A 12,742-nucleotide genomic window follows, 5' to 3' on the forward strand; every position below is an offset into this window, starting at 1 on the left:
AGTAAACACGACAGGGAAGACGCATTTTCTCCCCCAAAGCGAGAAGCCTCCACCACAGGGAACGGCATTCCCGAGCCGCCCCGCCGGGGAGGGGGCACAGGCCCCCCCGGGGTGGCCGTTCGCTTCCCAGGAGCCAGACCCGTTTGTACCGGGCGCACGCACCGGCCAGCAGAGTGGGGCTCGCCCCGCGAAGAAACGAGGCACTTTGGAGGAGCAAACCCACTCACGGGGACCCCCTCTGCCCCCCCAGCACAGGCACTTCCCCCGCTTTGTGGGGAAAAGAGCAGAAGGAGGTTTCGCAGGGGGATCCCGCCGAGGTTCGCTGGCTCCCACCGCCTGGCAGCGGCCCAAAGCCAACCCAAACCCAACCGCTGCCGCTCCCACCCAATGCCACCACGGAACAGCACCGGGAGAAGATCGACGCGAAGGACTCTCCTACCTGCTGCAGCCCTGCCGGCTCCGCCAAAGTGCCGAGGAGACGCTGCCGGGGCCCCAGGGCCAGCCCAGCTGCGGCCGCTCTTCGTCAGCAGGTAATTAGTGGGCTCAGCTGCAGGGGAGCAGCCGCAGCCTGGCTGGGGGGAGCCAGGTCCCGCTCTCCATCCCACAGGGAGGGATCTCGCCACATCCTGAAGCCTTTCCTCGGAGGGAACCCGCCCCACAGCAGGACCGAGGGTCCCGTTTCCCCCCTGCACAGCACCTGGCACGAGGGTGGCCGTCCCGAGAGAGGGGCAAGTGTCAGGTCCTGAACACAGGCAAAACCATCGTTGTGGAGATCAATGATTTATTTACACGTCAAGGAAAACCCTCACCCAGAGTCATGTGAGGAGGGAAAAAGCAAACAAACGCCAAGGACCGAGCGATTTGCCTCCTCGCTGGGTGCTCGCGCTCCCCAGCACACCTGGCCACCTCGAAGGGCAGCCGAACGCCTTCTCTCCTCCTTCTCTGCGAGGAGAAACCAAAGGCTTGTTTGGTTTTGTTCTCTTTTTTTTTTACCGTTATCTGCGCCACAGAAAACACAATCCGAACATAAAAACCGCCTTTCCAAAGGGATCTGCCCACGCACGGGCAGGTCACGCAGCACCCCCGGCTCTGCCGCGGAGGAGAGGTCCGAGGGGGGGCCCATCTAGTACTCGTCCAGGGTGTCCGCCCGCGGGACCGAGAGGCCCCGCTCCTTCAGCGCCTGCACTTTCAGCTTCTCCGACTCCTGCTTGGCCTGCTGCTCCACCCGCTGCTCCTCCAGGATCTCCTCGATGGAGACCTGCTGCAGAGGCGTGTCGCTCTCCTTCTCCAGGTCCTGCGGGAGAAATGGCTCCTTTAGCACCGCGAGGCACCGGCCGCCACGGCTGAGACACGCAGCTCTGCCCACGGGGGGCTCCGGGCACAGCCCTGCCCACGGGCCGACGTCGCCTCTGCCGAGCGCAGGTCGCCGGCCGGGGCAGCGCCGGTCTCGAGGGGCCGAAAGCCAGCAGGGACAGCGAAGGTCTGCGGTGGATCTGCACCCACATCCTGGGGACACCAACACCCCCCTCTCGTGTGCCCGGGCTTCGGTGGCGTCCGAGCGCTTCCCGCAGGGGCTGGGCCAAGCTCTGGGCTCCCGCAGAGCTGCGCCACGGACGACGTGCTCTGCCGCTCCTGCCGAAGTCCCTGGAGCGGGACGGCTCCCAGGCGAGCAGCCGAGCCGTGGCGGGGCCACCTCCCGAGCTCTGGGCTCGCCTGCTCGAGGGCAGCCCGGGGATTCGGCGCTGTGAGCGCTCGGGTGCTCCCTGGGTCACAGTCACGGGTGACAGTCTCCTCCAGGCGAGCCCTGGAGGCCCCTGGCGCAAAGCCCACCAAAAGGTGGGGGCAATGCAAAAAGAGGTGCTGGAGGCACCGCGATGGGTGGGGATGTGGGACCCCCGGGACAGCTGGGGACCCCCAGCACAGCCACCCATGGGAAGGGGCTCCCAGGGCGCAGCCAGGCCAAGCTCTGCCCAAAGGGTCAAAGTGAACAGCGAGCAAGGCGGCGCTCGACTCCTCCCGAGCCTGTCCCAGTGTCCCCTGGTGCCGAGCCAGCAGGGAGGTGACAGCCCCACGGGCAGCCGCTAATGACAGCCCCCAGCAATGCCACACACAGGCCAGGGCTCCCCCATAGCCCCCTCTGCTCGCCAGCCTGCGTCGCCCCAGAGGAGCTGCAGCTGCGGGACGACACCTCTGCCCCTGCCCTGACACTCGGGGGCATTTTCATGACGGTTCAGCCTGAACTGGCTCTGGGAGGGGGCTCAAAGTTCAGCCCCTGTGGCAGGACGGTGACTGTACCTTGCAGCAGACAGACAGACGGACACCCAGCACTGGTGTCCACCTTGGCAGCGCTGCTTGGAGCCCCGTCACCGCAAACACCACCCGCTCAGTCCCAGACCGCAGCGGAGCTGCTGCCCTGGGCTGGCAGCGGGAGCCCCTTACTTACTATTTCCCCCAGCAGAACGACGTTCTCGCCTCTCACAACAAAGATGCCTCGAGGGATGTCCCCATACTTCTTGCCCACGTGGATGCGCTCCACAGTCTGGTGCAACACCAAGTTTGCTGCAGCGATCAAGAGAGAGGAAAAACAATCCGTGTTTCACCGTGTTTTCCAGCTGTCAAGAACATCTCATCCCGGCAAGGCAGAAAACCCGGGTGCTTCCACGCCTCTCGGCGGGTCCCGAGCCGGATCACCGAAGGCACCGACCGTCTCCCCGGCTGAACCGCAGCGGCTGCAGGGACAGACGGGGCAGCTCCCGCAGCCTGCGCGGGCGGGACAGCGAGCCCAGAGCCCGAGCCCAGCCGAGCACCACGTGCCGACGACAGCAGAGAAGACAAACGCGTTGTTGGTGCTCCAGGCTCTGGGCAAGGACCGAGGTCGTGAGCACCAACATCACCCGCACGTGTCTCGGGCTATTTCTGCCCAAAAAGGAATGCCAGCGCACCAGTGCTGGGCGCCGTCGGGAGGAGGGGAAGCACCCGTTTCTGGGAGAGGTCTCTGTGCAGCACCGAGCCCGGGGGCACACGCGGGCATTTCACCACCACAGACGCGCTCCAAAACCGCGACCTGCCATCACGGCACTGCGCGCACAACTGAACCGGTCCCCGTTACAACTCACGGTGGCTCCTGCTCAGGCCGACGGGCAGCGGGGCCGTCACCACAGGCAGGGCAGTGGCTGCACCGAGGGGGGACCCCAAAACAGGGAACTCCCGTCAAACCCAAACTCCCTCTTTACCGTTAAGCCACCGTTTGGAAGGGAGCATCGCCCAGCTCATGCGAACGGGCACCCCAGGGCTCTCCTCGTCCCCGCCAGCCCCCGCACACGGCTGGCACCGGAGCACGTCCAAAGCCCGGCCTGAGCCCCCCGGCAGCCCCGGTGCAGACGTACCGAACTGGTCGATGCTGCGCAGGTACCCGATGAGCGTCCGGCCGTCCCGCAGCAGGACCAGGTGCTTCTCTGCGGGAGGGAGAGGGAGGGGGGTGTGAGTGGGTGCGTGAGTGAGCCACGGCCACGCGTGGGCATCACCCCCCCACCATACAGCGTGGGGAAACCAGCGCTGCGCTGTTCACCACCCAGCGGCGCGAATGGGACCGGTGCCCACGGGGGGGAAGCAGCACCCACGGGGAATGAGGGGGTCCGGCCGCCCCACGGGGGGCAGCACCCACGGAGAACGGGAGGTCCTGCAGCACCCACGGAGGGCGGGAGGTGCGGCCGCCCCACAGGGAGCAGCACCCACGGAGAACGGGAGGTCCGGCCGCCCCACGGGAGGAAGGTCCGTGGGGAAAGCGGGGAGTCCGGCCCCCCGCCGTGGGGACGGTGCCCTCGGGGAAGGGGGGGCCCGCTGCGGGGAGGGCGCGGCGCCGCGGAGCACTCACTGTCGATGTCCTGGATGAGGCTGGCCGTGCCGGGCATGTAGTTCATGGTGCCGCCGCGCCGCCCCCAGCGGAAGCGCCGCCATGCGCCGGTGCCGCCGCCGCCGCCCCGGAACCGCCCCGCTGCCGGGCGGGACCCACCGTGGCCCTGCCCTTTTAAGCCGCGCCGGCCGTGCGAGCGGGGCGGCCGCTGATTGGCCGCCGGCGGCGGGGCCTGCTCGCCGATTGGCTGCGGGGCGGGTGGCGGCCATTGGTGGCGGGACAGGGCGGGGCGGCGGCCATGGAGCCCCGCGATCGCGCCGCCGAGCCGGGCCCGCTGTGGTCCCCCGGGTCCCCCCGCCCGCCGGCTGCGCAGGTAACGGCGGGGGCGGCGGGGGACCGGCGGGGGGAACGTGGCCGCCCCGATCCCGGCCGTTGAGCCGAGCTACGGGGGCCGGAGCCCGCCCGCTGCCCGTCCCCGGGGCGGCCGGGGCCGGGGTGGGGGCAGCCGCGGTCTCCGTCCGGGGCAGAGCCCCGTTGCCGGGCGGGCGCCGCCTCGTTGCGGGCTGCCCGCCGGGGCGGAGGGCGGGCAGGGCCGGGCAGCGCTGCCGGCGTGGCCTCTGCCCCCCGGTAACGGGCAGCTGAGCTTCCCGCCTTACAGACTTGGCCGGGACGGTTCCGCCCGCCGGTAACGGGCAGCGGCGGGAGGACGGAGCCCGGCTGTACCGGGCAGCGCTGCGCGGCCGTTCACCTGAGCCCCTAAAACACACCCGACCCGAGGCGCGGGGGAATGGCACCGCGCCGTGACGCGCCGTCGGGATCCCGAAGCCCGTCTCGTACCTCCCGGGGTCCCGCGGACTCGTTTATTGCCGCTCCCGCCGCGCGGTTTCCAAAAGGAGCCGTTTTCACTCAAAAGCTGCTCCGCCGGCCCGCGGAGGTTTGGGCAGGGGTTTGCAGCTGGATGGAAACACGGAACGCGGCCAAGTTTTACCTTCGTATCCAGTTCAAGGTGACATTTCTAGGGCGCGTATTTTAATGGAGGGATCACCGGGGGAATGCGCCGTCCCTGATGGCTTCGCTGCCGAGAGCTGGGCATCGCCGGCCAGGACTGGTCCCGGTCCCAGTCCCAGCTAAACCGGCCCTTCACCGACAGACACAACTGCCTCTTCCCCGGGGCAAGTGCGGGGTGGAGGATCCGGCCCCGCCACGTCCCCTCTTCCAGGGCACAGCAGGCCGAAGGTGCCAGCGGTGGCACTGGCAGACAGACCCCACCGGGAGGAAGGGGCCGGCCGCGCCAGGGCGGCAGCTCAGGGGCAGAGGGGCGAAAAAAGCGTCCCCAGTCCCGCTGTGCCCCGGTCCCGTGACTTGCTCTTCCCAGATCTATTATTTGTTGGGTTTAGTGCAGCAATAGCTTTTTTTCGGGCCCATTGTGCCAATACTGCGTGAAGAGAAAGGCTTTACTCTTTCCAAAGGGGTTGTCTGCTGTCCAGGCGTAACTGGGGTTTGTTTTAATCCTATGGGACGTGTAGGTTTGATCCGGCTCTTTCATAAATCCCAGCACATAAGTGATACAATCTCTCCTCCATGAAACAGCTCACGGGCAAAAAACCACTTTGCCCAAAGCTACGGGGAGTCACCCCCGAGCTCCTGAAACCCTGACGCTTGATTGTCTCCTCTGTGGTTAGACGGAAGCTCGTGGTCAATGTACATTGATAACGTGAACGATTCAGGTAAGTTCTCACACGTGTGCTGGAGGTACAGACCTTCCACGTGACAAGTTCTCAAACCCGACTGCTCCCACGGCCGCAGCCCGACCTGCGGCTCGGTGCTCTGAACACCCTGCTCCTCGGGCCCCAGAACTGGTAGATCTCGTCCACTTGCATCATTTCTGGTTGCACAGTGAAAGAAGAAAGGAATTTTCCTCGAGTGTTTTGCATCCACCACCACATTGATGTGGTTGAACCTCCTTGGAGCTCTTGCTGTGAGGAACTGCACGCCTGTTCCTGAGCCTTCGCTGAGAGGAGCGTGGTTAAGCTTCGCGGATCCCCTCCCGCCCTCCAGACCAGTCTCCCCCCCTGTAACGCCCCCGCCATGGCTTGTCTCCCGTCGCATGTGCTGCGAGGGCAGCGGGACCACAACGGGAGGCGGGCTGGCGTTTATTGACAGTGGCCAACGGAAAGCCACGTTAGAGCGGGAGAACCTAAAACTGGGGCAAATCAGCCTGGGGGCGAAGGAGCCCCCAGTCAGACGCTGCAGGAAGGGCCAGTTCTCCTTCCCCAGGCTGCTGCTGGGCCGGACTGGAGCCCGTCTGCCCCATGTCCGTGGCCCATCGCCTTTCCTCTTCTTCCCTCCTCCCCAGGCAATGGATTCGCCCTACGCAAACGGAGCCTACAGCCCCCCGTACCCTCCGGCTCCCGGCACTGCCCCGCACTACGCCGGCCTGCCGCAGACACGGGGGTACTACTGCTCCGGGCCCCCGCGGACCCCCTACCCTGCAGAGTCCACGGGCATGTACCGGCCCCCGTCGCCTGCTCCCCCCTGGAGCTACACCCCGCCGGACTGCCCCGCCGAAGGGTCCTCTCTCCGGAGGCAGCAGGTTCCTGGCTACTCCCCACCGCAGGTAAGAGGCCGGGCACCGGCCACAGCGATGTCCAGCCCCGGCGTGGGTGCAGCTGCTGGGCACGAGAAGTTGTTTTATGGGGCTGCAGCAGAGGGAAAGCCCACGGTGCCTCCTCCGCTGGATCCTGATGGCTCTTGAGCCTTGAGCAGCTTGCCCTGCCTGCTTTAGTGCTTGTAAAAACTGGTGATCACCCCCTTCTCCAGAGACTCCGAACTTGTGGGCCAGGAAAGCGGGAATCGGGCAGCCAGCCTGAGACTGCGGCTTTTCCCACGGCCGTCTGGAGGGAGAGCGGTGATTGGAGTGACTCCAGGGGTAACGCCTGCTCCCCTCTCTTCTTGCAGACCCCGGGAATGCCCATCCCGCAGTATCCGTACGGAGACAGCAATCCAGGCGTCACGGCACAGGGCCCCCCGCCGCAGCCCAGACCCCCGGAGGACACCTGGGCTGCCCCCACCGTCTATGGGGTGCAGCCGCGCTACGCCTGGCCCGCAGCCTCGGCGCATGGGAACCCGTTTGTGTCCGAATCGCATCCCCCCTGGACCGGCAGCGTTGCTCCTTCCCACCCTCCCGCGTGGGACTCAAAGGTACAGTCAATGCTTCTGCGGCGTGTGCCCGTGCCGGGGCCCGGCTGCGGTCAGCCCGCCAGGTCATACGGCTTCCCGCAAAGGCGGCCTCTGTCTCCCGGGAATGCCCCTTTCTCCGAGCGCAGTTTAGGTAGAGACAAGGCAGCAGGTATCCAGAGTACTGCCAGCAACATCTCCTGTTTGCAGACAGAAGGCCAAAATCCACGGCTGTAATTCCAGAAAGGTCCTGGAGGTACCAGATGTCCCAGGGCAGGTCTCAGCACGGGTCAGACCTCGTCTCGCCTGTCCAGCTCTTTTCTCTCACGCAGCGAACGCTGTCAGAAATCCCCCCACAGAGCAGGGGACAAACCTCGGGTCAGTTGGCAGCCTGGCACAGCAGACTCCAGTGTTCCTCTGCAAGTGCTTCTTTTGGGCACAGTCATCCTTGACTGAGGAATGTTTTCAGCAAAAAACTAGAAGGAAAGGATGTATTTTGGGGGGGGGTCTCTTCATCTCAGCTTTCTCTCTCCAGAGGTTTGGTCCCCAGGCAGCAGCGCTGGCACGTGCAGCAGCAGCAGCCCTGATGGGGGGGATGTGGGGATGGGGGCTGCTTTTACTCGGGGACAGCTCGGAAGCGTGCTGCCTGCAGAGAAGCATCTTCTCAGGTCTGTCCAAAGGGGACCATGCCGGAACCTATTTGGCATCTCCCCTGTTCATGGCAGTGTGTTGGGTGGCTCCCGCCGTTTCCTCTAGACACGTGCCTCCTGCCGGGGATCCGCTCTTTAACGGCCAGGGACCCGAGCGTAGGTACCGTGTCCCTCTTTGGGACTTCTCGCAGAAACCAGCCCACTTGGCAGGACACGGGGTGCCAGTGATGTGTTACGACGATGTGACCGTCTAGAAAATGCCGCCCAGATCCCTGATAACGTCGTGCCTAACCTGGTCTGCCCTGTCTTCCCGGGCATGCACACCTCAAAGCAGTCACAGTGTCACCTGCTGCCCGGTCCCCTCAGCCCTGCCTGCCTTTTGAGTGGAAGACGAGAGATTAAAACCCAGGCTTTAAGGGAAATGCACTTAAAAGGGTTTTTTCCTCCCCCTGACTGTAGGATACTGCTTACGACAAAGCTGAGCGAAGCGCAAACCCACACAACTACTACTCCGACGTCAATCACCAGCACCCTGGGACTGTGAGTGACCACAAGCCACCCCCCTCCAACCCCAAGGTGCAGTACAGCGCACAGCCCCAGATGTACGACAGCGCGCCTCGGAAGCTGTTGGCTGGGAACCGGGAGGCTGCCTTTAAACCCGGGGACCAGCCTCCAACAAATTCTGCAGCCATCCAGCCAGAGATTCAGAGAATCCTCCACGTTCTGGGGGAGGCTGAACAGCTGGAGCAAGAGGTGGATGAATTCGTAGGGAAAAAGACAGATAAATCCTACCGGCTTCTGGAGGAGATGTTGACCAAGCTGCTGTTGGAGCTGGATTCCATCGAGACTGGTGGCCAGGACAGTGTTCGGCAGGCCAGGAAAGAGTCCGTCCACAGAATTCAGGCCATACTGGAAAAACTGGAGAGAAAGGGATTGTGAAAGCACATCAGCCACAACACACAGCTTGTTGTTGAGGTTCCAAAGAGTTTTAGTTCTGTTAAATCTCAGCTCTTTCTGCTACGCACTATTGATAACGGAATAGCAATAAGCCCTGAGTGAAAAAAAAAAAAACAAAACGAAACAAAACCACCAAAAAAACCCCAACCCAGAAGCCCAGCCCCAACAAATAACTTGGCAATGGACCAATTAAAAGAGGTTTGAAGCAGCAAAGGGAATTGTTTGTTTGTTCCAGGCTTTGGAAAAGCAGAACCACCCGAGGTACTTAGGCTGTAGAGGTCTCTGGGGGTCCGCACCCTCTTCAGCAGCAGGAAGAAAACGACTGTACAAAGTTCCCCAAACCAGGCCCAATCTGCAGGTGCCTCCTGCAGCCACAGCAGCTCTTTGGACAGCCAGAACACTTGTCAGACGTGGTCACAACGGCACTGCAACACGCAGCCACAAACCGAGACTCCGGGCTTGGCAGTCGCTGCCTGTATTTTCAGCTTCAGCTTCCTCGCCGTAAAAACTCGTGTGTCATCGTGGGGTTTTGTTTGGTTTAGTGCACTCAAGCAGCGACACTGAAGTGCTGCAGGAAGGGACCACGCTGGCAGCCCGTCAATGCAAGCAGATGTCACATCGTGCTGCTCCTCCTCTGTCGTGAAGAGCCACTCCGTGGTGTCCCCCATGGGCACGGGAACACAGCCTGGGAATCTCGGTTCTGCCACCGAAAAGGAGAGGTACACGCAGAGGAGCGATGTCAGAGCAGAGCAACCCGAAACGGCAGGATGCTTGGAAATGGGTAAAAATCCACTTTTTAACTGTAGTGTCCTTCCACCTACTGCAAGTTCTGTATTCCACTGCAGAGGCCGCACTGGTGGCCCTGCGCAGGACAGAGGGGAAGGGAACGGCTCAGCCTACAGTTCACCTTCTGGTTACAACACGTTATGTGAGTCATTACTGTGTGAGACAAGACAATAAATCCTGACAACTTTTAAATGTTATTTTGTAATTAAGACGTCTCAAAGTCTCTTTTCTTTAAAAAGAAGGTGTGGGCAGGGCTGTGTAACTCAGACCTGCCTGTAACCCGGACGCCAGCCGGGCTGTCTCAGCGGCCGAGCTCCGGGGTGAAGGCAGCCAGGGGCCTCTGGGAACGCTGGTTCGGCGGGTGCGGGGGCGCAGCGGCCCCCATCGCCTCCCAAGCAGCGCGGGTGCTCCAGGAGCCGTCGGCCCTGGCTCTAGAGCCAGCGGCCGTGTTTTGGAAGGGGTCTTGGCGCGCCCGAGGCTAGGAGTGCCCCGGGCGGGCTGGCGGCCAGCCGATGTCCTGTGCCCACACGGTTCCCAGGCGGGCTGCGTGCACGGGACCGGCCGTCGCAGCTCGCTGGAGGTGCCCGTGACCTGCGGCAGCGGCCGGGCCCGAGGGGAGCCGGGAGAGCGCTGACTGTGCTGGCGTGGGGAAATGCTTGGTTGCTGCTTTGTTTCGTCCTCTGGGCAGACAGAGGGCAGCCAGGCCAAGCTCCCCGTGCCTCGGACACAGCAGGACTCCCGAGGATCGGGGCTGTCCTGGGAGTACAGCAGATCACCACAAACGGAGCGGCGCGCACACAAAGCGAGGGCCCAGCCCCAGTCAACGCCACCTTTCTTGCTCTGATAAAGGCAGCGGCGTCGGCAGCGCCACCAGGAATTAATCCGTGCTTCGGGCTGGTTGCTTTTTGTGTGGAAACCATCCCTGCTACCGCTGGCTCTTTAAACCCAGAGGAATGAAGAGCAGCACTGTGGTGTCTCTACCCATTTCGTTTTATCTTATGGTTGAAAGTCTGGTTAAATGCTGCCTCTAACGTCCTGGAATCTTTCCTGAGAGACCGCTGTGGGTTCACTGAATTAGCCTGATACAGCAATAACTTTGTTTAGGGTTTTTGAAAGGGAATACGGGCAACAAAACCTATCAACCACTCCGAAGGAATGCTTGGGGTGGGGGCAGAAAGCTGAGGCCTTGTGCTATAGCATTGCTAGCAGACTCGTTCCAGATTCACCGAGTCCTATTCTTCTGATCCTTCGGCGTTTCTCGCAAGGTTTGTCTCTCAAAGGCTGTGAAGGAGCTGAAAAGGTAAAGAAGGAATGCAAGGACCCCAAGAGACCTAACCCGTCACTTTCTAGAGGAGTCAAGAACTGAAGGATCCGGGCGGCAGAGCTGCTTCTACAGCGTGGGGAGCTGCTGCAGCTGTGAGGGCCAGCTGGCGGTGCAGGCAGGGTCTCCCCGTGCTTTGCCGAATCAAGCCCTTCATAACGGGCAGAACTGCAGCCCAGCGTTAGCCCTGCACACAGCCCCGAGGGCTGCGACATGAGCACAGCGACCTCACCCTAGGGCAGGTCTCCCTCCCCGCCACCGATGGGCTCTCACAGCCCTTTCTGCTCCTGTCACTTGAATAAAGTGGCAATGGACAGACAGGGCACTGCTGTGTCAGCCCTGCTACTTCTTTGAGGTCATGGGGTATCAGCAGAAGTGCAGCAAGTCACTGCTTACAGGTACGTGAAAAGGAGCAGCCAGCAGCAGCTTCAGTTAGTCTGGAATCCATGGAGCTGGCTGAATCTTTATTTTCTGTATTTGCTTCAGTAGCAAGAATTGCATCAGGCACAAAACTGCATTGTTTGTTGCATCCTGTTTGCTCCAATCCGCATTTCCCTCCCCTGTCAGTTGCCAGGGAGGAGGTAAGGAGGTGCTGGCTGTGCAAGGAGGGGAGTGGAGCAAGCCTGGTACCTTGCAAACTCAGTAGCACTGCAATGCAGTCAGCTAGAAGAGGAGAAAAAAACTGTACACTCCGCTGCCGTATCACCAGTGCTCTGTGGACTGGGACAAAGGTTTCTGGCTGTGGAGACGTGGTAAGAACGATACCTTATCTGGTGGTAAGAAAAACTGAAAGTCTGTGTGTGGCATACGAGCCAGACGAAACCTGGGAGGAAGGAGGGAGGTGGGTTTCTTCTTTGGTGTTTTGGTGCTGAACCTATCGAGGTAACGTGTTCCTTTACAATATTTCCTCTTCCGGGCTTTAAGTCCCTGCGTGTGGGAAGGACTTGGCAGAGGGTTATGTAAACCTCTAGTTAAAAGCACATGAAAGAACACGAAGAAGTGGGCTGAAATGGCAGGTTATCGTTGCAGCGGGGCTGGTTATTGGAACAGCTCTGTGGGAAGACGTGGCTGTGGCTGACGTTTCTGCGTCCCTCAGGCCGCTGGTGGGTTTTAGGTGTTTTCCCCCAAAGCCGAGCTGAGCTGAGAGCAGGGAGCAGGGCATACCTTCCACACCGCAGCCCGCAGAGATCTCCTGCTGAGGTAACCGCATCCGTCCCCGCCGCCTCCCGTCTCCTCTGCAGCGGGACCGAAGTGGGTCACGGCTCGGGTGGCGATCTGAGGGGAGAAAGGCGCTGCAGCAGAGGTGCGGGCAGGGGCTGCACCAGCGCCGGGCTGGCGTGGGCCCTGCGCAGGCAAGGCTGCACGGACCAGGTTTGCAGCCGTTTGCCTACAGATGCAAACCAGGATTGTGGCGCTTCTGGCCCTTCGGTCTTCCTAACCAGTGACCGCCGCTGCAGAGGGGAGCACTGGGATGACGATTCTCAGCAGCTGTGTTATCTTACAGCATCCACCCACATCACAAAACCCCCAATTAGAAAGCCTGTCTCTGTTTATCACAAGGCTCATCTCTACAGAAACCAAACTCTCATTCCGGGGTTGCCTGCCGCTTCTGTGAGCAGCACCCACCGTCAGAAGAGGATTTCTCAATCTGCACTAAGGCGAAAGGGGCACGGAAGGATTGAGAAACAAACGTTAAATCAGAACCCCGTGGTTTCTGCTGCAGCATGCCCTGTGCTCAAGTGTTTGTCCACCCCGCACGTGGGAGGCAACTGGCACGAAAGCACGCGCTTCCCGGCCGTGCCGTGCCAACACCACGCACCCCTGCCCGCCCGCATCCGGCTCAGGGCGTAATAACCTGCCTGAGGTCAGAACTTGGGCCGGCGAGTCCTAATTAGCGCTGGCATCGCCTGCCTGCGATGGCGTTTGGGCGTGGATCCACCCAGGCTGCTGCCAGCTGCGGGGGCGGCGCGACCCTCCCGAGAGCCGTGGCTGTGGGCA

The 12,742-nt window shown here is 62.1% G+C and overlaps 2 protein-coding genes across 2 annotated transcripts; one reads left to right on the forward strand and one right to left on the reverse strand.

Annotated features, from left to right (window-relative positions):
- Window positions 1-901: 901 nt before the first annotated feature.
- On the reverse strand, window positions 902-3,920 carry LSM1 (LSM1 homolog, mRNA degradation associated). The gene is made up of 4 exons (XM_086477133.1): window positions 3,875-3,920; window positions 3,387-3,455; window positions 2,444-2,559; window positions 902-1,294 (listed from the first exon to the last, which is right to left on the reverse strand). The coding sequence occupies exons 1-4, from the start codon at window positions 3,918-3,920 to the stop codon at window positions 1,124-1,126; spliced, it is 402 nt and encodes a 133-aa protein (XP_086333259.1). The 3' UTR covers window positions 902-1,123.
- A 231-nt stretch (window positions 3,921-4,151) lies between these two features.
- Window positions 4,152-9,632, forward strand: BAG4 (BAG cochaperone 4). Its single transcript, XM_086477131.1, has 4 exons — window positions 4,152-4,226; window positions 6,210-6,470; window positions 6,812-7,054; window positions 8,140-9,632. Exons 1-4 carry the CDS (start codon window positions 4,152-4,154, stop codon window positions 8,617-8,619), a joined length of 1,059 nt encoding a protein of 352 aa, XP_086333257.1. The 3' UTR covers window positions 8,620-9,632.
- Window positions 9,633-12,742: the final 3,110 nt, after the last annotated feature.

Source organism: Leptosomus discolor, chromosome 23 (assembly GCF_034619465.1).
Source record: "Leptosomus discolor isolate bLepDis1 chromosome 23, bLepDis1.hap2, whole genome shotgun sequence".
Classification (NCBI taxonomy): Eukaryota; Metazoa; Chordata; class Aves; order Leptosomiformes; family Leptosomidae; genus Leptosomus; species Leptosomus discolor.

What these genes read in the sequence shown, in the direction of transcription:
- LSM1 (XM_086477133.1), bottom strand. Translation starts at nt 3,920, where the DNA reads ATGAACTACATGCCCGGCACGGCCAGCCTCATCCAGGACATCGACA. An exon ending in CCTCATCCAGGACATCGACA is followed by an intron (nt 3,456 to 3,874) that starts GTGAGTGCTCCG and finishes TCCCTCCCGCAG; the next exon opens with AGAAGCACCTGGTCCTGCTG. An exon ending in TCGTTCTGCTGGGGGAAATA is followed by an intron (nt 1,295 to 2,443) that starts GTAAGTAAGGGG and finishes TTTCTCCCGCAG; the next exon opens with GACCTGGAGAAGGAGAGCGA.
- BAG4 (XM_086477131.1), top strand. Translation starts at nt 4,152, where the DNA reads ATGGAGCCCCGCGATCGCGCCGCCGAGCCGGGCCCGCTGTGGTCCCCC. An exon ending in CTGGCTACTCCCCACCGCAG is followed by an intron (nt 6,471 to 6,811) that starts GTAAGAGGCCGG and finishes CTCTTCTTGCAG; the next exon opens with ACCCCGGGAATGCCCATCCC. An exon ending in CTCCCGCGTGGGACTCAAAG is followed by an intron (nt 7,055 to 8,139) that starts GTACAGTCAATG and finishes CCCTGACTGTAG; the next exon opens with GATACTGCTTACGACAAAGC.